Source organism: Gadus macrocephalus, chromosome 3, assembly GCF_031168955.1.
Source record: "Gadus macrocephalus chromosome 3, ASM3116895v1".
In the NCBI taxonomy this organism is placed as follows: domain Eukaryota; kingdom Metazoa; phylum Chordata; class Actinopteri; order Gadiformes; family Gadidae; genus Gadus; species Gadus macrocephalus.
The window spans coordinates 22,487,087-22,513,156 of NC_082384.1; the positions used below are offsets into that span (position 1 = coordinate 22,487,087).

Consider the following 26,070-nt stretch of genomic DNA (forward strand, 5'->3'; position numbering starts at 1 on the left):
GAACAGCAGTTCTATTTCATGTAGGCTACGCCGTCTAGGCTTCGCCTTATGGGCTTGTCCTGTGCGCGCGATTGCGCGCGTTGAAAATTCAAACTATGCACCTATCAACACGGTTCTCCCAAGCCGGTGGCAGCGGCTCAGGCGAGGCCGCGGACAAACGGCCCTTTTCAGGGCCACCTGAGAGCGCTCCTGGAGCTAGGTCCTTTTCAGGACTCCTATGCGCCTCCTGTCCCGCCTCCCTGGCACCGGGTGACGGGCACTTGGCGTGCTTTCGGTGCCTCGGCGCCGACCACGCCGCGGCTGCTATGGCGGCCCCCGTCTCCTGTGTCGCCTGCCGGGAGCTGCCTGAAGAGGGGATCCTCTCCAGGCATCTCTTCTTTTCCCCTGCGGTGGAACTGGCTGACGCCATCGACCTGTTCGGACCTGACGTTGACGATGGCATCATCGACGCCTCCCTGGACGACTTCTTCGGCGACTCGGCGTCCGGTTTTTCCCGCTCTCGGGTTACAACCGCCACCGTCATACAACACGAGGGTCCGCGCTGGATGGCCGATCTCTTCCGGGAGATCATGGGTGAGGCGGCGGCCATCAAAGGGATTCCCATGCCGGCCCCCGCCTTTCGCCCCCGTATCTGACGATATGCAGGGCGAGTGCTTTCGCACCCCATCTTTTTCCCGGCGGGTTACCCAGTGTCCCTTGTTCCCGCCTTTGCAGCACTTGTTTATTGCTGCAGGTGAGGACCCTTCGACCCTGAAGGCTCCGGTAAGATCCTACACGGATTTCACCAACGTGGAGGGGTGGGCCGATACTCAGGCGAGGGGGATCCCTCACCTGGAGCCTCCCCTGGCAGCGCTTCTCTGTCCGGGCGCCGGATGGCTCCCTAACGAAAAGCCGCTGCCCCCCGACCGCCTCCAGAAGCAGATTGTCGGCCTAACGGACAGGGTGTTCGTTTGTGCCTCTCAATCCGCGGCGGCGGTCAACAACATCGCCCTGCTCTCCTCTGCCATGGTCTCCTTGTCGGCTGACAGGGAGGCCTACGGCCCGGAGGAAGCCGCGAGATGGCTGGCGGTTTCCCGCTTTTCCAGCGCCATCCTCCAGCTATGCCAGCCGATAGCCGTTTCGGCCGGCCGGCATATGGCGTGGGCTACCATGATTCAAAGGGTCATATGGCTCTCCCACACTGCGGTGCCGGAACGAGAGCGGGCCAGCCTCATCCAGGGTCCACTAGCGCCGGATGGCCTATTTGGTCCCAGGTTCTCCGAGGTGCTCGCACACCAGCAGTCAGTCCGTGAGAATCGTTCCCGGTTCGGGGCGATTCTCACGGGCTCCTCACGCCAGGGGAGAGCAGCAGCGCCACGGACAGGAAAGTTCCGGACTCTTGCTCCTACTTTACATGTACATGGTACCTAGAGAGCGATATTCCTCAGGCCACCTGCGTCCTACGCTTGTGGTGCGCTCCTCCATGTTGCCTCTTTCCCCCTCTCAGCCCGGTGGCTGTAGGGTGGCGGTCGGACGGCGTGTTCACATGGCCTCAGGTTCACCTGCTTCTAAGAAGCGGCGTCCCTTGGAGCCTCGTGGACGGATCAGAGACTCGTTGCACGAGCCCGTGGATGTGGCCGCTTGTACCGGTCTCCTGGTTCCCCACATTATAGGTGAGGAGATGGGTCCGCGCGCTGTGGCTACAGCCTGCGGACAGCGCATGCGCACAGGTTCTGCGGCCGGACGGCTCGCTCCCTGTTCAGCGGGCACGAGCGCGACGTCTAGACAGCTCGTTGTTTTTACAGCTGCTAGTTCTGGTACGTCTCCTACGCTCGCTGAGCCTCCTCCCTTTCATGGGAAGCCCCCCTTGGTTCACACGCAGTGTGGAGGCGGTAGGGGCAGAGGAATACGGGTTATTCCTGGACGGTCTTCCTCAGCTGTCGGCTCGCCCTCTCTCCGACCGCTATGCGTGTTGGCAAGAGCGGTGCGTTCTGCCATCGTGGTTGGACACCACGTTGAGATGGGGCCATCCCATACAGTTCAAGCGTCGTCCCCCACCCTTTATGGGGTTGGTGGAGACCACGCTACGGGACCCGGCTGCGAGCACGGCTCTAGCAGCAGAGGTGGCACGTCTCTTGGTAAAGGGGGCCATCACTGTCGTTCCCCCCTACGAGTCTCACCTAGGGTTTTATTCCCGCTACTTCCTGGTTTCCAAGAAGTCAGGGGAAAAGAGACCTATTCTGGATCTTCGCGTGTTCAACAGATTCGTTGCCACGAGGAAGTTCAGAATGCTCACTGTCGGAGCGTTGTTCCGGTGTGTGAGAGAGGGCGATTTGTTCACATCCCTGGATCTCAAGGATGCTTACTTCCACGTCCCTGTTCGGCAGGCGCACAGGAAGTTTCTCCGCTTTGCCTTTATGGGGATGGCGTACGAGTACCAGTGTCTGCCGTTCGGCTATTCACTGGCTCCGCGCACCTTCTCGAAGTGTGTGGAGACGGCGTTGGAACCGCTCAGGCGTCAGGGAAAGAGGATTCTCTTCTACCTAGACGATCTGCTTATTCTGAGCAACTCAGAAGAGACTGCGAGAAGGGACACCATGTTGGTGATAAACCATCTCTCCTTCCTGGGTTTTGCCATCAACTGGGAGAAGAGCTCCCCGCTCCCCAGCCGGCAGACAGTCTACTTGGGGCTTTGCCTAGACTCAGCCACCATGACTGCGATGCTTTCGCCTCCTCGGCGAGACGCCATCCTGTCGGCGCTCTCCCGTTTTCACGTTCGCAGAAACGTGACCGCACTGTCCACCATGCACCTGGTCCCCCTGGGTCTGCTTTTTATGCGCAGACTCCAGCGGTGGTTTGCTCGCCAACGGTTGGACTCCAGGCGACACAAGCTCAGGGTGCTCCTCAGTCCCCGTTCGGTGTCGCCAGACCTGGAATATTGGAAAGGACCCTCCGCCCTTCTCAGGGGTGTTCCCCTGGGCAGGGTGGCGTCCTACGTAGTGGTCTTCACGGACGCCTCGTTGACGGGTTGGGGAGGAACGTGCCTCTCTCACTCGGTCGGAGACGAGTGGCGCACGCCCCCTACAGCACACATAAATGTGTTGGAGCTCGACGCTGTTAGGAAAGTGCTGTTGCATTTCTTTCACCTGGTGCACGGCCGCCACGTTCTGATCAGGACAGACAGTGTGTCGGCGGCGGCGTACATCAACAGACAGGGGGGAGTCCGCTACCCTGCTCTCCACCGAAAGGCGGTCGAGCTCTGGCTTTGGGCTCATCAGTATCTCCTCAGTCTGAGAGCCCTGCATATCGCGGGCGCCCAGAACTTTGGGGCGGACCTCATGTCTCGAGGCGGTCCCCGCCGAGACGAGTGGCGGTTACATCCCGACATTGTCAGACTGATCTGGCAGAGGTTCGGGACGGCGCAGGTGGACCTCTTCGCGTCCAGGGAGAACACGCACTGCAGGTGGTGGTTCTCCCTCAGCCCTCGGGATCTTCCCCCGTTGGGGGTAGATGCGTTGGCACACACACCTTGGCCGCGGGCTCTCTTGTATGCGTTTCCCCCGCTCCAGCTGATCCTTCCTCTTCTGGAACGGGTCAGACAGGAGAGACTGTCCCTGATATTAGTGGCCCCGGAGAACCGTTCAGCTCTGTGGTTTCCAGAGCTGGCCGCGCTCTCGCGGTCGGCGCCTTGGCCAGTACCGTTCAGGCCGGATGCGCTTTCACAGGCCCACGGGACGGTGCACCACCCGCCCGATGTCTCGGGACGGCTGTTGGTTTGGCTCCTGAGAGGTTGATCCTGCAGGGCAAAGGTTTGCCTGAGACGGTTATCAACACTATTCAGAGTGCTCGTGCGCCTTCTACTTCTTCCCTCTATGCGGCGAAGTGGTGCGCCTTCTCTAATTGGTGTGAGACGAACCACGCTGTCCCATCTCAATGCGAGGTGGGAAGCGTGCTTTCGTTTCTGCAAAACTTATTGGAAAAAGGTTTGGCCTTCTCCACTATCAAGGTCTACTTGGCAGCCGTTTCGGCTGGCCATGCAGGCTGTGATGGTGGACCGATCTTCAGCCATCCACTGGTCAAGAGATTCTTGCGTGGGGCTAGACGGGTTAGGCCTGTTTTCACGCGTGCTTACACCACGCTGGGATCTCCCCACCGTGTTGCACGGATTGTCCAGGGATCCTTTCGAGCCTCTTTCTTGGGCCCCTTTGGATGCCCTGTCATTTAAGACGGCGCTCTTGTTGGCCTTGGTTTCTGCCAAGCGGGCCGGTGAGCTAACCGCTCTGTCTGTCAGCCCGAGTTGCTTGTTGCTAAACGAGGACAGCTCCTTCGCGTTGCTCAGACCTAATCCTGCGTTCCTCCCGAAGAACATTAATAGTTATTTTCCGTCGAGGGATATTGTGCTTAAGGCTTTTCACCCCCCCGCCTCATTCTAGTGAGGCAGAGGCGGAGTTGCATCTCCTGTGCCCGGTTCGGGTGTTGGCTATGTACGTGAATCGCTCGGCCGCGTTCCGCTCCACACAACAGTTGTTTGTGTGTTATAGCGACACTAGCAGGGGCCGCGCTCTCTCTAAGCAGCGGTTTTCTCGCTGGGTATGTGAGGGTGTTTGCCTAGCCTACTCTCGGCAGGGCTTGGCGCCACCGTTGGGCGTTAAAGCTCACTCCACACAGAGCGTGGCCGCTTCAACGGCTCTACTCAAGGGCGTTTCGGTGGAAGACATCTGCGCGGCTGCGTCTTGGTCTTCCCCCGGCCCCTTTGTCCGTTTTTACATGTTAGACATGTCCAGGGGCTCACTCGGCAACTCTGTGCTGGAGTCCGGGACCCCTTTTACGGCTTCAGAATATAGACATGTTCTTTAAAGCGGCGTGGTTGGATTTCCTCTCGCCGGCTGGCGAGTTGGACTTGATTACCAGTCTTACTCTCCCACCTTTTTTCAAATGAAAAACAGGCTAGGGGGTTTTCTATTGGCTCGCCAATTGTCTGGTGGTTTTGTTTACCAGTGTGGCAGTCCCGCCGTTTTCTTCAAATAAGAAACGGCCGAGAGAGTCCCATTATTGGAGAGCCGGATTCCGTAGCTCCGCCCCCGGTGGTAGCGGACCTAATGGAAACCGTGTTGCTCTGGTTTTTCTTTTTCTTTTCATGGGTTCCATGAAGCACGGATTAGAGCCAGAGTCTTTACAGACTCACTTTTTTCTCCCTTGATCATTGCCTTGCTTGTTCTAGGAGGAATTAGTTTTTTATTAAGCTGTTGTGTTTTACACTTCCTTGGCTTTTTGAGTCTTAATGTGCGCTGGTGACTTAGGTCGTTTTGACTGGGGTCCAGCAGGAGTACATTGATCGGGCTCCGCTCGCAGCTTCACCTTAGCCCATAAGGCGAAGCCTAGACGGCGTAGCCTACATGAAATAGAACGATAGTTATGTTATTATAACTCTAGTTCTATGATTGTAGGCGTAGCCGTCTAGTTTCCCACCTGCTGTACCCTCCAAATGCTGAAAGAAAAGCGTGGAGGATGAGCGACGGTATACACCGCGTTATATAGACACGATACCGTGGGAAATGTGGGCGGTGCCCACGCTGATAGGTGCATAGTTTGAATTTTACAATCATAGAACTAGAGTTATAATAACATAACTATCGTTTCTTTCATTGAAAAATAGCAGATCATTTTACGTTACATTCCAAAGCGACTTCCAGTTACACACAATTGTCCAGTAGTTCAATGTACAACAAATTAATCAGTGCCAGTCAATGCAATCCATGTAATGCTAGGAAGGATTTTTATAAAAAAAAGTATAATATATATATTTTTTTTTTTACAATACTGTACTTCACAAAATCATCTCGGGGGCCGGATTAAACCCGTTCGCGGGCCTGATCCGGCCCACGGGCCGTACGTTTGACACCCCTGCATTAGATCAACTGTTGTGATTGGTCGGTCTAGCTTGTACCGGGCAGAAGTATTTCCGTACAGAAGAGGAGCCACCGGCAAGACAGTAGCCCCAGGCCTCCGGTCTCTTTTCAGTTGTTAGGGTAACAACGGAGAAGAATGTCGAAATTCCCCTAGAAAGTCGGAATTCATTGTCTGCTCTTGCTGTAACATCTCGCCATCGCTCCGGTTAACTTGTTTAACAACATACCGCCTGAGATAAGGACATACATGATCATCAGCAGATATTCAAAGCCCATAGCAAACCTGAGGACATAGCTTAAATCAAGTTAGGCCTATATATTAAACTAATGATGAGCCAAATTTTCATTCAGCGCTTCAAAAGAGTATAAATATGTCATCGTAGATATTAGATAAACTTTTTTTATTATTATTATTTCTCTGTGGTAACAATACTTTTTGGCAATAAATCTTATACGGTTGGAAAGCCTGTATAGTTCCATTTCAAATGGTGCCCCATTTGTAAGGAACATGCACTTGTGGGATGAGCAGCAGAGCTGAGTATGTGGGTTGCGCCCATGAAAAATTTGCCAAATCTTTTCTGCCATTGACTCGTTTGGTGCTTGGTGAATTGGATGATTGAAGTTTGAAGAATCAAGACATATTGGCAATTAAACAATTTATTAATTTCACAAACAGAAGCCTCAGTAGCGTGTGGAAGAACCATACACAGCCACAACAGCCTGGCACCTCCTCCTCATGCTGGTCACCAGCCTGGTCACACACTGATGTGGGATGGCATCCCATTCTTCAACCAGCATTTGTCGCAAGTCAGCAAACGTGGTTGTGTTGGTCACTCTGGCACGAACAGCACGCCTAAGCTGATCCCACAAGTTTTCAATAGGGTTGAGGTCAGGACTGCTAGCAGGCCATTCCATCCTCTCAACTCCCACATTCTGGAGGTAGTCTCTGATAAACCCAGCCCTGTGGGGGCGGGGTTTTGGAGGATAGAGTTCGGTCCCAGACTGTGGCGATATGGGATTGCCACTGGTTGCCGAATCTCACTCCACTGAAGGAGATGCCACCCCACGCCATCGCACTGCCTCCACCAAAAGATGTTATTCTATCGGTGCAGCAATCAGCATAGTGTTCGCCGCGTCTTCTCCACACTTTGACCCTATGATCCAACTGCCGTAGGCAGAATCTGGACTCATCACTGAACATAATGTTCCTCCACATGTTCAGGTTCCAGTGCACGTGGGGCCGACGCCAGCGGCGCAACCCACATACTCAGCGCTGCTGCTCATCCCACAAATGCATGTTCCTTTCAAATGGGGCACCATTTGAAAGGGAACTAAACAGGCTTTCCAACGGTGTAATATTAATGCCAAAAAGCTTTGTTACCGCAGAGATAATAATCTACCAAACAGAAATGTCCTTACTTTTTGTGCTATGTTTATAGTCAGTGTGGTTTGAAAAACAACCACCGGTGGAGCCAACTCCAAACAATATCACTCAAGTAATACCTGAGTTTCAGGTTAAACACGTGATGTTGGCTATACAGTATAACTTTTGCTGTTGGAAGAGCAAGTTTGGTGCAGTTGAGACAGTTGACCTGGAGATGAAGGGTAATTTCTGGGGAAAGGAGTTGCAAAGGTTAGTAAAGCTCACCTGTTACCAAACACTTGACATGCAATCAAATTGTGTTATAATATCTATATTGTGTGTTCTAATATATGATTTGAGTCTACTGCAAAAGAGTGTCTACTGCAAAAGAGTGTGCTAATATTAACAATTAAACAATCTTTTTTGTTTATATCATTCTTCACGTAGGCCTAAGTGTTACCTAGATAGATTAATAGTTGTACATGTTATTATCTATCAGACATTGAACTCATACTTTATCTTTCCAGACGCATTTATGTGTTTGAGATGCAAACCAATCATAGGAGGCCTAATTTGAAGAGAATATTCAAGACGCTCCTCCTACTCTGTCTGATAAAGACTTCACTCATCTACCTGCTTACTGGAAACAACATCAAATTGCCAAAGATGTTATCGAAAGATCGGATGTACAGCGGTTATTTAGATGGCTCCAACCAGATTCATAAGCCACCCCTTTATTCGGTGGATCCAAGAAAATACTTAACTCAGCACCACAAAGCTTTTCCAAGGAACTACCATTTCATCCTGGATGACACAGACGTGTGTAGGTCCAACACTCCTTTCCTGGTTCTGGTGGTTTCCGTGGCCCCAGGGAACAGGAAAGCTCGGGATGCCATCCGGAAAACGTGGGGCACCGAGACCCTTGTTCAGGGGGAGCTGATCCAGACTGTCTTCCTCCTGGGTCTCCCCAGTGGAGAAAACATCACAGAGCAGCAGGAGCACGTCAGCATGGAGAACCTTCAGTACCACGACCTGATCCAGAGCGACTTCACAGACAGTTACAACAATCTGACTATAAAGACCATGGTGACTATGGACTGGCTGGCCACGCGGTGCTCAAAGGTGTCCTATGCCATGAAGATTGACTCAGATGTGTTCATTAATGTGGAGAATCTGGTGAGCTTGTTAAAGTCACCAGGCATCCCCAAGGAGTTATACCTGACAGGAAGTCTGATGTGGGATAGGCCTGTCGTTCGCGATCAGTCCTCACCATGGTATGTTCCTATGGAGATGTACCCTGACCCTCATTATCCAACCTACACTCTTGGCATGGGCTACCTCTTCTCCATTGATCTGACAAGCAGGTTTGTGGAGGTCTCCAAAAGCATTGAACCCTTCAATATTGAAGATGCCTACATTGGAATGTGTATGAAAAAGTTAGGACTCAGACCCACTGAGCCACCAGATCCAAACCAGTTTAGAGATTTCCTCGATATTTACGATCGCTGTACCTTCTCTAAGATCATCACGTACATTCTCGGCTCTTCTGAACAGCTGGTGACTCTCTGGACAGACTTAAAAAAGCCTGGCCCACCATGTTAGCCCTTTGACCAGTGTTGGGGGTAACGCGTTACAGTAACAATGTTACTTTTTTGGGTAACAAAGTAAAGAAACTAGAGCTGTCAAGCGATTAAAATATTTAATCGTGATTAATCGCATTAATGTCATAGTTAACTCACGATTAATCGCGATTAATCGCGATTAATCGCAAATTCTTTTTCTATGCTAAATATCCCTTGATTTTTTTGTCCCATAATTCTTCTCATTTTAATTCTCTTATCAACATGGTGAAGTGCATCGGCTTGCCTTGTGCAAATGATTTTTTATTGATAACAACATTGGCATATACTGATCAAAACAGGACGATACAAAAAAAGAGCCTATAGTGCAATTAAACGACTGCTTTGAACAAATGTAATTTGAACATAGCAGTCAGGCTACTGCTTCTTTGTTTTGAGCCAAAAAATTATTATTATTTTTTAATAAAATAATTACGTTAATCGCGCGATAACATTTTTAACGCCGTTAAATTTGGTTTGCGTTAACGCCGTTAATAACGCGTTTAACTGACAGCTCTAAAAGAAACGCATTACATTTTAAATATCGTAACTACACTACTTTACTAGACTATAGCAATGCGCCTTCCTGCGTTACCCTTTGCCTGCGTTTCAAGTTCTGATCTGTTGTTGTGCGTGCATTCGTGCTGCCTGTGTGTCTGCAGCGCCTGCTTGCCTCGGCACCTTGCCATAGCGATCGACTTGAGTGATAGCTGCTTGTGCGAAGGAGTGTTGAAGCGCAGAAGCAGGTGACACAGAAAGACAGGCTGGTTGCAGGGTTCATTGTAGAAGACATGCTTCCCCTGTCGACTATTGAATCACCCAGATTGAGAAAAATAAATAAAATACCCGCGACTCGCAAGCCAACATCCGACAGGGAAACATTTTCCCATAACCTGAACAAGTGTTATACCAACATGGAACCGAAGCTGAAAATAATTTTAGAGTCCTCCCTAGATCATGTGCCGGCAACAACAAAAAATTGGATCCCTACTAACTTTTTTCTAAAGTTTTATATTAATGCTGTCTATCCAGCACACCGTCATTCCTAATGACAGCTTCTTAAGAAGGCTGCTCTTGCCTGCAAGAGGGTGAGAGGAAGACACTTACGATGTCATAGCTTGCGAAATAGATCAGGTACTTTCAGCCTTTGGACCACATAAAGTAACAGCATGTGTCATCGCCGCGTAAGTGCATATCTGTTATAATTGAATGGGATAAAGTGACCTTTTTATATTTTTCCTTTTTATAACCCTTCATTTTCATTCATCATTTTTGTTCTCATGTTTCCCAAAGCCTGTGTTTTGAAACTTGTGTGTTGCTACTGATTGACCTCAGCATAGCCTACTTTATCCTGTTGTTTGTGGATTTTACAGTGAGGCATTTCTTTGTGCCGACAGGGATATGGTTATTTCATATGGTTTATAGATAGATTTATACAATAAACACTAAGTGATGATAGGGCTATGACGTTTGTCCTTGTATCCACAGTAAATTAAGAAACAGAAAGTAAAGTAATAAGTAGTGAAGTTACTTTTGAAATGCAGTAACTAGTAAAGTAATCTCATTACAATTTACAGAAGTAACTAGTTATAAGTAACTAATTACTTTTTTTGAGCAACTACCCCAACACTGCCTTTGTCATATATTTGCCCATTTCAAGGATAGTTGAATTGTCAATAAATTGCTAGATAATGAAACTAACCTTAAAAATATGATTTTGGGAGTATTTATATTGTTTTCTATTATTATTTATTTATTTTATCATTTATTATTTCAGCATTGTTTGTTGACTGTTTACATTTTTGTTGGTGCAAAGTATCATGTGGCGTTTTTGAACTATAGTCTACTTGGAAGCGGGGAGGGTTAACCTTTGGTCTTTTGATCAAATCTATTTATCCAATTTATGGTAGGTTGAAGGCCTCATATAAAATTAAATAGGCCATACAAGTGTGAGTGTTGTTGGGTCATCGACTCAAGACAAGAGCGTCATCAGTTATAACACACCTTCTAGTATGGTGCAGTAGACTAGTCCATCTTTGGAACGTTGTAGTTTCATCTTGGCAGGTCCCCACGTCCATAACTTCCACCGTCGCATAATGATGTAGCCTAGTGTAAATGCAGACCGATTCTCTTAGCACTGTGGTTTTCTTTTCCTAAGTCCTGAAGAATCTCCTTCATCTACCCTTGAGCTCATTGCGTCTTTCGTGGAGGTCCAGGAAAATATCTCAGGAAATTACATATAACCTAAACCTTTTGACCTGATCTGACCACAACCCTTGTTTTATGCAGTTTTACCCTACTTTTAGCAGAAGCGTTAGTTTTTTGCTAGGCTGAACTATCTTTGTGTTGTTAAATAAACGTGTTTGTTTCTTAAAAATACTGATGTTTCTCCTGTGTAAAATGTCAGAATGATGACTTGTTAAGAACTATGAAGACTTTATTAGACAAATAGTATATTAGTACTACTATAAATTAATTGTAATAATAATATTACTATTATTATATTATTAGAGCTATGTTATACATTCATTTTATAAACCAATATTATAAAAGGTATATATCTTGGGATTGTCTGTGATCGTGTCATTTTAATAGACAAAATGTAATTGAGTCTGTTTCTACAGCCCCTCTAATGAGCTCCAGGGATGTTTTCATTTATAGATACATTTGCTTTGTTTTTGTAATGATTTCAAAAACGTTTTGAGATGTTAAAAACTGATCTTTAGTTGTCATGAACTAAAAATTATAAATTACACAACATAATTACACAGCTCTTATCAATGCTGTGGAATTCTCCGTTCACTTGCATGGGCCTTCCCAACTTCCGGCAGTCAATTCTTTTTTAATAATTGACAGTTGTTAAGCATATCTTGATCGTTGTTAAGGAAAGTGAATTTTTTACCTCTGATTCACGTCTTTCGTATCACTCCGCAAGTAGTCCGGTAAGTTATCAACTCCAGCGTATTCGGTTGCTAAGCGATGTCCATGTATTTGGCGAACAATTTTTTCTGCTGATCAACACTACGAATGGTAACAAATAAATTGTAAAAAGACATACCGTGTGAGGTTAATTTTTTGTTTTGGCAAGTAGCCGTGTAATAAGCTGAATGATGTTTAGAACGGTGGTCATAATTGAAAATATGCCTCATTTTCCCGAGAATGACCGGCATTCTATACATTATCCCTTGCATAATTGTTATGTGATATACCTATATTTTATTAGGGGGCCGAGCGGCGAAGCTGCTTGGCCCCTGTTGTTTCTGTTACGTTTTTTTTCCCTCAAATACTGTAAAAGTCCAACTGCAGCCTATATCGTAAATCGAAAACTTTGTGGTACTGTACCCAAAGGGGGCGCTACTGTAAAAAATCATGAATTAGGCTTATTTCTCCTCACCAGATTGACCTGGACTCAAAATTCTTTCACAATAATAATCTCTAGAATCAGACGCATTTATAAAATCAGTAAACCAAAAATGTGGTTGTTTCACAACTTCATATTAAAGCCAAACATGATAAAAAGATTCACAGGCTACAAAAATAATCAAAAATTCACCCAAATCGCCAAATAAAATCTTTAGACCAAGCCTCACAAAAATCATCAAACAGAATTTGTTTTATTTAGTTCCATTTGAGAAATATTGGCCCATAAATTTGAAGCAGTTAGCCCATTTTTCTTATATGACCTTTTTTTCATTGTATAATAAACATACGACAATTATTAGATGGATACCAATACCACCCACTACCCATAAACCCAAATTGTGGTACTCCACCCAAAAGTGGCGCTATTTAAAAATATTATTAACTAGACTTATTTCTACTTACTAGATTGATCTGGACTCAAAATTATTTCATCATATTAATCTCTAAAATCAGATGCATCTTTCTCACCCTGGTCTTCTGCTCTAAAAATGTTTACTTTTCCCACAATTTCATAGAAAAGCCAAACGTCCACAGTCTCAACCCATTTTGCCTATATGACCATTTTGTTATTGTATAACTACCATACGGCTATCATTAGGTGGATACCATTAACAGTTCAAATTTTCGGAAAGCCCTTAATTCTCTTGTGTGTTTGTGAAATGTGTGTTTGCTGAGGTTTCTTGATGTTGTGTGCTTTTCAATCGACATTTTCTGCATGTGAATGAGGCTTCATTTCAGGAATGTCAGTATCTCAATAAGTTAATGACTTGTATTGGTGATCAATAGGTTGATAGATCGACTCCTGATTGGAGCATTATGAACAAGCTGAACACAACATTGAAGAGCACCTGAAATTCATCAGGTAATCAACATTCCGGCTCATTTGTTTCCAAAAATCGGACTGCCAAGACACAGTATGGCATTAGGGGAACATCTTCGTTAACCATTTTTCCTTCATAAATAACTCTGTCATATTTATATTTCTCCCATTAGTGTTCTTGACTACAAATGTTTAATTTCCCCAGAATTTCAAAGATTTTTCAGGTATATGCTTATAAGAAAGCCCTTAATTCACTTGAGAAATGTGTGCTTATCAATAGACATTTTGAATATGTGGATGAGGCTGCAGTTCAGGTTTTTAAGTGGCTCAATGGGATAATTCCTTGTACAGGTATCAAGTATTTATCATTTATGTATCTAATTATGCTTTCTATTTTGTTTAACATCAGTAATTTGTGTACGATGTATATTTTTTGTTTTCTTTACATGTTCGAAATAAATTTCAATCAAATCAAATCAGGTGATCCTTAGATTGAGAGTTCGAATCCCGATAAGAGCATTATGAACAAGCTGAACATGACATTCGGCCATTGATCTACAGCTCACCTGAAAGCCAAGGGACAGTATTGCATTAAGTGGAACATCTTTCCTTCATAATTATATGTCATATTTATATATCTTCCATTATTGTGTTTTTGACTTTTAATTGGGCTCGGACCCCGTTAATCACTGCTTGTGGTTATATTCATTATTTACATTTACATTTAGGGCATTTAGCAAATGCTTTTATCCAAAGCGGCTTACAATAAAAAGATTTGTCAGAACAAAGAGAAACAACAATATATCGCCGTCTGTACAGTAAAGATGTTCATAGAAACAAGTGCCAAACATAGCTAGGTTACCTAGCAACCCATTCCCAAGTTAAAGGTTGGGTACGGAATTTGCTTTTTTGGCCAGTTTTGCAAAATTACTTGAAATCCTTATCATAACCCGCTTACAGCCACTGAGTTAGAAGTACTGACATGAAAATTAAACAAGTCAATCATCTGTGGAACGGGCAGGGCTCGAAAAACTCCAGCCAATCATTTGGATTGCCACCTCGTTGCATTGGACAGTAAGTACGTCAATCAAACGGTCGTACTGCACTCCCCCTCCCCCGCGCCCCGCGCGCGACCCCTTCGTGCAGTACTCGTGACCCAGAGCTCGTGACCCAGAGCAAGCTCCTGTTTGTTGTTATCCTGCGGTAGCTACTGGAACTAGTTAATCCACATTTGGACCTAGCAGTAGAAGACAATTTCCATGGCAGACAAGACGCCACCATCCCCACCACCACCAGCAAAGAGAAGGAGAACTATTTTTCAGAGAGTAATTGATAATAAAAACGCTGAAAGAGAAAAACTGAAATCAAGAATAATCCTAGGCGCTGCTTTCGAACGTTGGCGGCAACTGAAGGACGAGAAGGGTCTAAAAACCGATGCTTGTGTGGCGGTTGACATAGTTTCAAAGTTTATACCGTTTATACTCGGTAATACCGCGGTGTTGAGACGAGTGTATTACTCGTTGTGAAAATGTCCACACCGCAGCAACCCTAGTGAAAACCAGGACTTCCAATACAATTATATGAAACAAACATACATTTTCTAAAAATAGTAATGATTTATGTGACCGTTTAATGTTTATAACATCTGGTGCAACCATAGCCGCGAGAACGTATTCTCAGCAGGGGGTGCTGGAAAAAAAAACTCAGCCTGCACTAGACTCGCAACTCGTAACATTGATAAAAAAGATATATAGCAGCGCAGCTCAATTACACCACTGCATGCGCGCACAGTTGAAAATCGATCGTTGTGTTCACTTTCTTCACACCATGGTTCACATCCAGCTGCTCACAGAACAAGTTTAGCGCACCACCGCTACCCTCACACTTTTTCATATAACCTTTTTTCAGCACTAGGTCATATGAGCATTAAATAAATGCTGCGTCTCAAAATGCCTTGGACAGCAGCGAGGATGACTCGCTTTGCCACGGGCCGAAACAGTTCGGAGCGACCACAGCCAGAGCGAACACAGCGGGGCAGAGGAGTGTCAGGAATAGTCTTTGGTGTACACATCAGTACGGCCTATTTGCACTACTGTTTAGTGGCAATCATGGGCGAGACTAGCACCTTTTTAGGGGTGCTGAAGCACCCCTAATAGGGGGCTCAGCACCCCTAAAACTTGGACTAAGGAATGTTGTTATTCTAAAAAATGTGTTCGTCTTTGACAATGTCCAAAACATACTCTGTAGATTGTTGTTTAAAATGTATATGTTAAGGACGAAAATGAAAACAGGCCGGCTTAGCAAATGGTATTGTAGCTACCCTGGGACATTTAAAGAGTCTGTGTATTATGTGTTGCTTTGTATTTAGTGGGTGGGGGCTTGCGTTGAAGGGACCGGGTTGGGGGTCGGGCGTTGCCCGGGTAACCGGTTGTTGTTGGAGTGGATTTTTGCCGTTGGTTACGGGTTTTCAGTAACCAGGTTTGTGACATTAAAGTTCCTATAGGTACTTGTATGACTGGACATTGTTATGTCGCTGGCGAGGTCGCTACAGTACCCTCCTCTTCTCACACGCTCCTTCTCCTCTGTACCTGCACCGCTCCGCAGCCCGACCAGTGTCCAGCACGACTCGCGCAGAGTGAGATCCGTTTAGTTGTAATGTTGCGAATCAACTAAGTAACTTGCTCCAAAGCTGTGCCTCACACTTCTTTCCTTTACCTAGAGTTGTTTCGATTCCGATACCATATCGGTGAGTGCTGGAGTCCAGGCACCGTTTACCAGTTAGCTCGGTAGCCCGGTTAGCTCCATTAGCACCGCTACGGTCGAACTGGAGCGATCCGTTTATTCAGCAAAAACAGCAGAGCCACAAATACCTGTGTAGTGCGTACGTGTGTCTCTGTTGTTAAAGTTTATCGTTACTTTGAGACTCATTTTAACAATCGGGAGTCATGTCAACATGACGTCAGGCGCGTCTTTTCTGGTCCGTCGTCATGGAAACATGACGCCATGCCAGTGGTGCGCCGTTTGGACCAGAGTGAAAACAAACGTGTGTACGAGCTGAGTTGGGTTTACCTCCTTTTTTTTTTTTTTTTTGCTCTTGATGTGAAGCTTGTTTTATTATTAATTATTGATGATTTATATTGGTTTATAAAAGTTCAGACAGGTGTGCAACCAAGCAGATTAGAGATTCCCATTTGTAAATAATTTACAGAAGATGACTTGCATTTTGTTGCCCAAGTACCTGTTACTTAGTTCTATGACAATAAAGTGTAATCTAATCAAATCGAATGACTGTTGATACAAAAGGAGGCACATGAAGCTAACGGTCAGGAAAACCAGCTGAGTGAAGAAGGTTTTGTGTTTGTTACAGGGGGCTGTCTGTGTGAACTGTCACAATAAAGCTGGTGTTCTGGAAAGGGCTCCAAAAATTTTTTGGAGTTAGTTGAACCAATGTTAAAATGCTAAAGTTATTTTTCAATAGACATCATTTTTGTTTTTGTGTGGAAAAAAAGGGTGGGTGGTGGCAGTGGGGCTCATTGGGTGCTCAGCACCCCTAAAGCTCTGACCCTAGTATCGCCCCTGAGGGACATCATATGACGAGTGTTGCCGATGGCACTTCAAAAGCGTGCAGTAACATTAGGCTATTAGTTTATTTCTTACTCACAATTTGTTTAGTTAAAAAAAAAATTGTGGATGTGGTCATACGCCAGTAGTTCCTGCCACACCGAAATGAAGGGGCACCGCACGCTGATTCTAACACGTTATGTCTTTTTCACTGATCCAAGCACTCCAATACAAAAATGTAAAGTAACTTGTAATTTGAGTAACTTTAAAACAAAGTACTTTTTTACTCTTACTCAAGTAGGTTTTGATATTGGAATATTTACTTTTACTAAAGTAGATTTTGAAGGAGGTAATTTTACTTTTACTTGAGTATAGATTTTCAGTACTCTACCCACCACTGCACGCGGGTAGGGCACATAGTACCACTCTGGGTCGGAAAGTGTGTCTGATTTCTGCCCTTCCCTGTCATTTAAGGAGAACGCGACAAAGAAGAGCAGCAGTGCTAAAACGCACAACGCAATGTGTCTCCCTTGCAACTTCATTATGTTCCCCGTTGGACCTGAAAGAAACAGGAGCAATATTTGTGTCCTGGACTTTTTTGTCAACAAAAACATACATGCATCTGCTCAAAGCAACTCTAATCAATAACTAACATCTAGGACATTAGGCCAAGAACATAATCTTTTTCTGAACCATTTTTCACAACGCACTGCAGGATGTGTCAGCTGATTGATCCTTTATTACTTCCTTGTGCATTGTCGTGAATGCAATGTTAGTAAGGTCACTCCCTATGTGACTCCCAGCCCACTTCCCCGTACACCTTACCACAGATAGCTATCAATTTCTTCTCTCCATCTGCGAATTTCTTCCTCTACACGTCCTTCGTGTTTCCTCTTTAGTAATAAACCTTTAGCAAACACTGTTGCCCCTGTAGTCGACATCCTGGTGTCTACATCGCTTGGAAAAAACAGTTGACCTCATTTGCATCTATTTAAAAGAGCATCGTACGTGAGCCGGGTCAAATTTCACAGATTTCTTTAAAGCTCTCTTAAAATAATGTGTTAACTGCAACAATATAGTATATTATGGAAGTGTTTATTGGACTTTATTATGCGTAACCCACAGAACGTAATTAGTTTTGTAGAATGTGTACCGCAGCTGATCTGTAAAATCTAGCTGCCTACATGGCTTGTAATGACTAACCACACTCACGGATTGCATCATCTCCTTTGCTTTCGTAAAGGATGGTTCAGTGTAAATTATGGTTAAGATGATGAGAAAGAAAGCGTTGAAGCCCCTTTCCTTAGCATGAAGAGAATTTCAACAGCTCTAATCATTAAGTAAAACACTAGTCTACAAAGACGCAGGAGTTACTCTTAAAAGTTAATAAGTTAGGAACACCAGTCAGCCATATCCATCAAGTTATCTGTATTGGCCTGTATTGGAGGGTGGCTCATTCAAATTATTATTGGTATTATGTGTAAGCTACATGTTCCAATTTTCAATTTGAAACTTTCACTAAATTACATCTTGCCTATTAAATTGAAAAGAATCTGTCCCAAGACATCTATCTTTTAAGATATTGAATCAATAAATACCCTAGGTCAAATCCACACAGTCATAATAGTTCTTATCAAGTCAAAACCTTCTGACATTTTACGCTTGTTAAAGCAAGACAAGACGTTTTTTCATAATGTCAAACACATTTGCTTGATAGCCTTAACCACAAATACGTACTGTTCTTTAAACAACTTAATAAACACTGGGCAACAAATCTTTTTCCTTTCTTCACTTGTAAATAAAGTCATTCTGGGGAAATGAGTCAAGTCAAGTAAATAATAATAAGTAATTATTAATAATAAGTCGATTGTATTTTTAAGCTTTTAATCATGGTTAGTCTCAAGGGGCTTTTCAGGGAATATGTGTATGACATTCTGTAACTGAAGCACCCCAAAGGACAAGAAAAAAACTCCTTCCACTGATGGCATAGGCCTCAATGGATACCATTATTGACATACAAAGTAGTAGGTATAATATTACAAGAAAACCTTTGAAGTCCACTACAAATATATATTTCAAGGTTTTCCAGTCCCACCCACTGGGGAGTCTGGCCCAAACACATAGTTCAATAATGGAAAGATGAGTTATTAATTCATAATTGACATAGCAGTGTGCTTACAACACAAACTCAAAGTTTGGCTCAGGATAAAGTTTTACTAAAAAATATTACGTCCTACATAATTTCCTAATCTCCTTTCCTCACCTTGATGAAAAACGTCATGAGGTCAAGGAAAGGACTTATAAAAGAAACCTATAATGCTAAGAGAATCCGTCTGCACTTACACTAGGCTACATCATTATGCGAGGGTTGGTGATATGGATGTGGGCAGGGACGCTGGAAGTGGGGGGGCTGGGGGGGCTGCAGCCCCCCCTGGTGGCGAGAGGCTGAATGTGAAATGCAAAAGCCCCGTGGAAATAAATACATAAATATATCAGACTATTATTATACTATTGTCATTTTATTGACATAACTCAAACAATATATTTGACTATAAATGTCACAAGCAGTATAAAAAAAATTAAACTCTCACCGAAGTCAGTATAGGCTCACGATACAAACCCCACCGGTCATCGGAACGTTTCTCAGCCCCCCCAACTGTGAATTACTTCCAGCGTCCCTGGATGTGGGCCTGCCACGTCCATTAGAACTACAATGTTCCGACAACGTAACCCATTCCGAAGATGGACTACTGCACCACACTTGAAGGTGTGTTTTAACTGTAGATGCTCTTAATTCGATGACCCAACAATACTCACACTTGTATGGCCTATTTATTTGTTTAAGACACATTTAATATATTTGGGTTGCTTCAGACAGACGGTGACACACACAATATCTGCGTTGAGGAATTCAGTTTGGGCTTCAATATTCGTCAGCAGCTAAAAACACAACTGAAAAAATAATGAAATTCAATAAGGATAACAATATAAATACTCCCAAAATAATATTAACACAAATGGGTTACATTATCTAGCAATTCTTTGGCAATTCAACTTCATGTTATCCATGAAATGGGCATATACAGTATATGTAAAAGGGCTAACATGGTGGGCCAGGCTTTTTTAAGTCTGTCCAGAAAGTCACCAGCTGTTCAGAAGAGCCGAGAATGTACGTGATGATCTTAGAGAAGGTACAGCGATTGTATTTACCGAGGTAAGCTCTAAATTGGTCTGGATGTGGGGGCTGAGTGGGACTGAGTCCTAACTTTTTCATACACATTCCAATGTAGGCATCTTCAATATTGAAGGGTTCAATGCTTTTGGAGACCTCCACAAACGTGCTTGTCAGATCAATGGAGAAGAGGTAGCCCATGCCAAGGGTGTAGGTTGGATAATGAGGGTCAGGGTACATCTCCATAGGAACATACCATTTAGAGGACTGATCGCGAATGACAGGCCTATCCCACATCAGCATTCCTGTCAGGTATAACTCCTTGGGGATGCCTGGTGACTTTAGCATGCTCACCAGATTCTCCACATTAAGGAACATATCTGAGTCAATCTTCATGGCATAGGACACCTTTGAGCACCGCGTGGCCAGCCAGTCCATAATCACCATGGTCTTTATAGTCAGATTGTTGTAACTGTCTGTGAAGTCGCTCTGGATCAGGTCGTGGTACTGAAGGTTCTCCATGCTGACGTGCTCCTGCTGCTTTGTGATGTTTCCTCTACTGGGGAGACCCAGGAGGAAGACAGTCTGGATCAGCTCCCCCTGAACAAGGGTCTCGGTGCCCCACGTTTTCCGAATAGCATCCCGAGCTTTCCTATTCCCGGGGGCCACCGGAACAACGAGAACCAGGAAAGGAGTGTTGGACCTACACACGTCGGTGTCATCCAGGATGAAATGGTAGTTCCTCGGAAAAGCTAGGTGGTGCTGGAGGAAGGCTCGATGTGGATGCTCCAGAGGAAGAGGGGCTCTATAAATCGGGTTTCTTTGTTTCAAAGACGTGTTGCTCTGCAGATAATCTGACAAATGGTCTTTGTATACAGACAGGTAGCTGATTGAAATCAGTATCACAGAAAGTAAGAGGAGCCCCTTGAATGTTGACCTTAAAATAGGTGGCCTTTGATGGGTGTGAATCTCCATCACTGCACTGCATATGGGAGAAAGACAATGTATTCAAGTTAGTGCCTGATGGACAGATATGTATAAGGCCTACAATTACCCTGTCTAGGTTTCACTTATTGATTGTTATAGTAAAACTTAAGCTAACAATATTTTTGATTGTTATAAAAGCACTACAGGAGACTGCATGATTACACACAATATGTTGAAGCCATTACACTGATATGTGTTTTACCTATGTTATATTTATCATATTTATTTTATATGTGAGTAACTTATAATGAAATACTATTGATCATGTTGACGTGAAATGATTATGATGATGATGATGCAATGATGATGTCAGGGGGTGGTAACTCTATATGTAGACGTCACCTGAGCACAGGTGTTTTTGGCTAGAGAGCGGAGGGGCACACGATTTTCAACCACATTACGAGATTAAGCGAGTTTTCTGTTTAAAGTGAGTTTAATTTATTTTGCTGTTACGGTTACGCAATAAAAGATCGCATTGTGACACTACGAAAGGATGAATGCGCGTTGATTTACTGACCGCTCCTACACAATATATTGATTATATCCGAATCGACAGCATGGAAAATGGACAACAGCATAGAGGAATGTATGAAAACAATGCGACCGAAGACGGGACAGGATAGGGATTCAAAGTCTTTTTCAAGTCATTCAGTCCTAATTGACGCAATTAAATGCGAGCGCCGGACATTACTCAGTTGTAGTTGTAAGGAGGTAAGGTAAGGTGGTAAGGTATACCCAGCGGGATGGGTCATTTTACAAAGCCACACGAAACCCATGATGACCTTTCAACGAGACAGGGTGGTTTATATGTCTACTCATAACATCCCGGTAAAATGAAGAAAACAGCCTTTATATTTATTTTTTACATAATCGACCTACTTGATTTTTATAATCCGTTTTCCATAGAAAATTATCTAAGTTGAAAGGTAACTGTTGCAGAAATGCTTGTATGAAATTCATAAACGCCAATGGCGTACACTAGTTAATTAAAATAACGGGTGACTTTGCATATGGGTGACAATATCCCAGTTTTTTTTATTGCGAGTGAAACGGTAGTAATATGTTCGCGTTACTTACCCTGCCAACTCCATCGCCCCCGGAGAGTCCTTCATCTCTCAGGTAAGTCTACAAATCGTCTCTATTGCACTCAACGCGCTTTCCCATTGCTGGCCCTACCTGCCACGGGAGGTGGACCTATATGTGACGTGTTAACCTGTCAAGGAGGGAGGCGGGGCGCAGGGCCGTACTAACGCTTCACTGTGTCAATCACGCCCAGGTGAAAAAGTAGTATACTATAGTGTATTACATGTATACTGTAGTGTACTACATACAATAGACTATGCATTAATATAAGTACTTAGAAAAAGTATTGCAAATGCTTAAAGTAGTAATTGAGTGTACTTTCAAGTTCTTTGTCGAACACTATGAAAATGCTTCTTTTTAAGTGTACTTCATATTCACTTCATTAGAAGTGGATATAAGTATACTTGCATGAAGTTCACTTTATTGTTAGTTCATTTTATGATGTATTGCAATGGAAAAGTATACGAAATTGCAAATACTTATGGTGGTAAGTTAGTGTACTAAAATAATTGAGCTAAAAGTGTATTGTAGTACACTTACATGATGAGTACTTTATTCCAAATAAGTTTTAAATTGTACTATAGCTTTCAAATGCATGTACTTAATCTCAACTATTTAGTAGTAGTTTTTTAGCATACGTATAATAAGTGTTCTTCATTTGCACCACTTGGGCTTCTCCTCAGGAGAACAAGAGGACATGCGTCTCCTCCTCAAGAGGACATGTTGGAGACACCAGCGTCTCCACCTCAAGAGGACACGATGGAGACAACAGTGAGCACCGCGTGGCCAGCCAGTCCATAGTCACCATGGTCTTTATAGTCAGATTGTTGTAGCTGTCTGTGAAGTCGCTCTGGATCAGGTCGTGGTACTGAAGGTTCTCCATGCTGACGTGCTCCTGCTGCTCTGTGATGTTTCCTCCACTGGGGAGACCCAGGAGGAAGACAGTCTGGATCAGCTCCCCCTGAACAAGGGTCTCGGTGCCCCACGTTTTCCGAATAGCATCCCGAGCTAGCTGTTCCCGGGGGCCACGGAAACCACCAGAACCAGGAAAGGAGTGTTGGACCTACACACGTCTGTGTCATCCAGGATGAAATGGTAGTTCCTTGGAAAAGCTAGGTGGTTCTTGGATCCACCGAATAAAGGGATGGCTTATGAATCTGGTTGGAGCCATCTAAATATCTGCTGTACATCAGATCTTTCGATAATATCTCTGGCAATTTGATGTTGTTTCCAGTAAGCAGGTAGATGAGTGAAGTCTTTATCAGACAGAGTAGGAGGAGCGTCTTGAATGTTCTCTTCAAATTAGGCCTCCTATGATTGGTTTGCATCTCAAACACATAAATGCGTCTGGAAAGATAAAATATGAGTTCAATGCCTGATAGATAATAACATGTATAACTATTAATCTGTCTAGGTAACACTTAGGCCTACGTGAAGAATGATATAAACAAAAAAGATAGTTTAATTGTTAATATTAGCACACTCTTTTGCAGTAGTCTCTCTTTTGCAGTAGACTCAAATTATATATTATAACTAGTGCTGTCAAGCGATTAAAATATTTAATTGCGATTAATTGCAATAATGTCATAGTTAACTCGCGATTAATCGCACATTTTTTATTCTAAATATCCCGTGATTTCGTGCTGCTAGCCTTTTTGTGAGATCAGAGAGTGTTGAGAAGGACAGTAATAAAATATATTTGGTAAGAGGGATATAAGAGAGAGAGACTCGCAGTGACTTCAACCCGGTCCACTTGACATCGGGTAGGTGCATGACGGTGGTAGGCCTACCGTAAACCTTCAATAGCCCAGGCTTTTATTTGTTTCAATCACTGAACTTTGGAACAAAACTCTTGCTCAGCAAAGATGGGAAATACTATAACATTTATTATTTAAACCAGTATGAATATTCCTACCATACGTAGGCCTATACACATTACCAGGCTATCAAATAACGCCTACACACAAACACACACACACACACGGTGGCGGTGTGTTAATCGGGACAGTCGGGAGAATTCAGGGTGGGCCGTTAACGTTTCGGGGCTGTCGGGCTGATTACTTTGGGATAACAATATTGCGTTTATAATAGTTCCTTGCAGCACCGTCCGACAGCCTGAGCTGTGCGCCCGCAACCTCTCAATCACTCAACAGCCTCAACAAACCGTCAACGTCGCAACCAAGACCTCCCACACAAGAGCAATGGAATCATTTGATTTTATTATATGCCTTGTGACGTGGCGATTGATCTAAACATTTTGGCTGCGCATGTAATTTTGGAATTTTTAATTGCTGCAATGAATTATGTTGTTGTTGACTTCTAACGTGTCTCTATCTTTGCTGTTTAAATCTAACAGTAGTCTATGAGTAATATATCGGTGGTAACCACTGTTTTTGGTTGCGAATTTTTGCCAGCTGGGCATTCCGTGGTATTGGATGTGTTTTAATAAAACGCATACAATACACGGAATGTCACTTAAAAAAATTAACCCCCTTAAAATTGGTTTTGCGTTAACGCCGTTAATAACACGTTAAACTGACATCACTAATTATAACACATAATATAATATATATATTATAACACAATTTTATTGCAAGTCAAGTGTTAGGTAACCCGTAAGCTATACAATTAGGGCCTTTAGAAGACGCTTTTATCCAAAGCGACTTGCATCAGTTAATACACACATTGACACACCGACGGCAGAGTCAACCATGCAAGGCGACGGCCAGCTCGTCAGGAGCAGTTAGGTTTAAGTGTCTTGCTCAGTTACAAGACAACTGCTCTACCTCCTGAGCTAAGCCGACCCATACTATACTGACCTTTCCACCTCGTTTCCCGAGAAATTACCCTTCATCTCCATGACAACTGTCTCAACTGCACCAAACTTGCACTCACGTGTTTAACCTGAAAAGCAGGTAATACCTGAGTGATATTGATTGGAGTTTGGTTCACCGGTTGTTGTTTTTCAAAAAAAAATTTGGTTCATCATTAGTTCATTATCTAACTTGATTTAAGCTACGTCCTCAGGTTTGCTATGGGTTTCGAAGATCTGCTGATGATCATTTGTTGTTAAACCAGTTAACTGGAGCGAGATGTTACAGCAAGGGCAGACATTAAATTCCGACATTCTAGGGGAATTCCGACATTCTTATCTGTTGTTACCCTAACAACTGAAAAGAGACCTGAGGCCTGGGGCTACTGCATGGACATATTATAGAATGGACACCGGATTCCAAAATGGCGCCCATTCATTCCTATGTAAACTGCTCAATGGCGCAGGGCAACATCAAGGAGAGATATGCTTCCGCATCATGGGAGCCTAGCCACGGCATAGTGTTGAAATGAGGCTTTATAAGGCTATTAACAATATTATAAAAATGATACCGTAATGCACCCGTTCTTTGTCTTTGGATCTTTTGAATAAATGGATCAATAAATGCTGAATCGCAATGATCGCAAGCAGAGGAACGTGAGAGTCATAAAGCAGCAGCTGAACCAGTCTAAAAATTCCTTCATTACTAAAACCCTTTGGATGATAAAAAGTCACCACAGCGCCTAAAAACCATAAACGTCATTCATGTTGAGTAAAAGGAAAAACCTCGGTCACGAGAAGTTAACGGAGCCGTGCGCTAGGCCCTCTCGAATGCCGGGCCGAACAACATTTGTTTCACTAGTCTACGACTCCTTTCAGCTGCCCACCCCTCCTTCTCCAGCAAAAAATAATAACATAAAACGGCTAAAAAACGCTTGAGGTGGCATTTTGAAAAGAGAAAACTAAAAAAAAATTACTACATGGCATAAAGATAATTATGAGCCTTCGATTGATATCCAGTCATTTTTTGCGGAGACACATTCCTGTTCCCCACTTGTATTGAGTGAACAAAGATATCTACTTCTGGGCCCCTTGAATCAAGGGACCCGTCCACAGCCTGCTTAAACAGCTGCAATACCAGTACCAATACCTGAGCACTGGTGGATTGCGGAAGTATGCACTGTTCCTGGGGGCTTGGGCTATTGTCTTGCCGGCGGCTCCCCTTCCGTACGGAAATACTTCTGCCCGGTACAAGCTAGGGATGGGCAACTGGCAGCCCGCGGGCAGCATGCGTGCGGCCCGCGTCCTCACTCAGTCAGGCCCGCACATAATAAAAAAATAA

At 44.2% G+C, this 26,070-nt stretch overlaps 2 protein-coding genes and 1 long non-coding RNA gene across 3 annotated transcripts; 1 reads left to right on the forward strand and 2 right to left on the reverse strand.

The window, feature by feature from the left end:
* The first annotated feature begins 7,383 nt into the window (after positions 1-7,383).
* Positions 7,384-8,919, forward strand: LOC132454603 (beta-1,3-galactosyltransferase 1-like). Its single transcript, XM_060048081.1, has 2 exons — positions 7,384-7,521; positions 7,779-8,919. The coding sequence occupies exons 1-2, from the start codon at positions 7,415-7,417 to the stop codon at positions 8,851-8,853; spliced, it is 1,182 nt and encodes a 393-aa protein (XP_059904064.1). The 5' UTR covers positions 7,384-7,414; the 3' UTR covers positions 8,854-8,919.
* Positions 8,920-18,541: 9,622 nt separating this feature from the next.
* Positions 18,542-19,511, reverse strand: LOC132454607 (uncharacterized). Its single transcript, XR_009524954.1, has 3 exons — positions 19,372-19,511; positions 19,014-19,069; positions 18,542-18,907 (listed from the first exon to the last, which is right to left on the reverse strand). It is a non-coding gene; the product is annotated as an uncharacterized LOC132454607 (long non-coding RNA).
* On the reverse strand, positions 19,512-22,030 carry LOC132454599 (beta-1,3-galactosyltransferase 2-like). Its single transcript, XM_060048074.1, has 2 exons — positions 21,911-22,030; positions 19,512-20,828 (listed from the first exon to the last, which is right to left on the reverse strand). Exons 1-2 carry the CDS (start codon positions 21,943-21,945, stop codon positions 19,775-19,777), a joined length of 1,089 nt encoding a protein of 362 aa, XP_059904057.1. The 5' UTR covers positions 21,946-22,030; the 3' UTR covers positions 19,512-19,774.
* Positions 22,031-26,070: the final 4,040 nt, after the last annotated feature.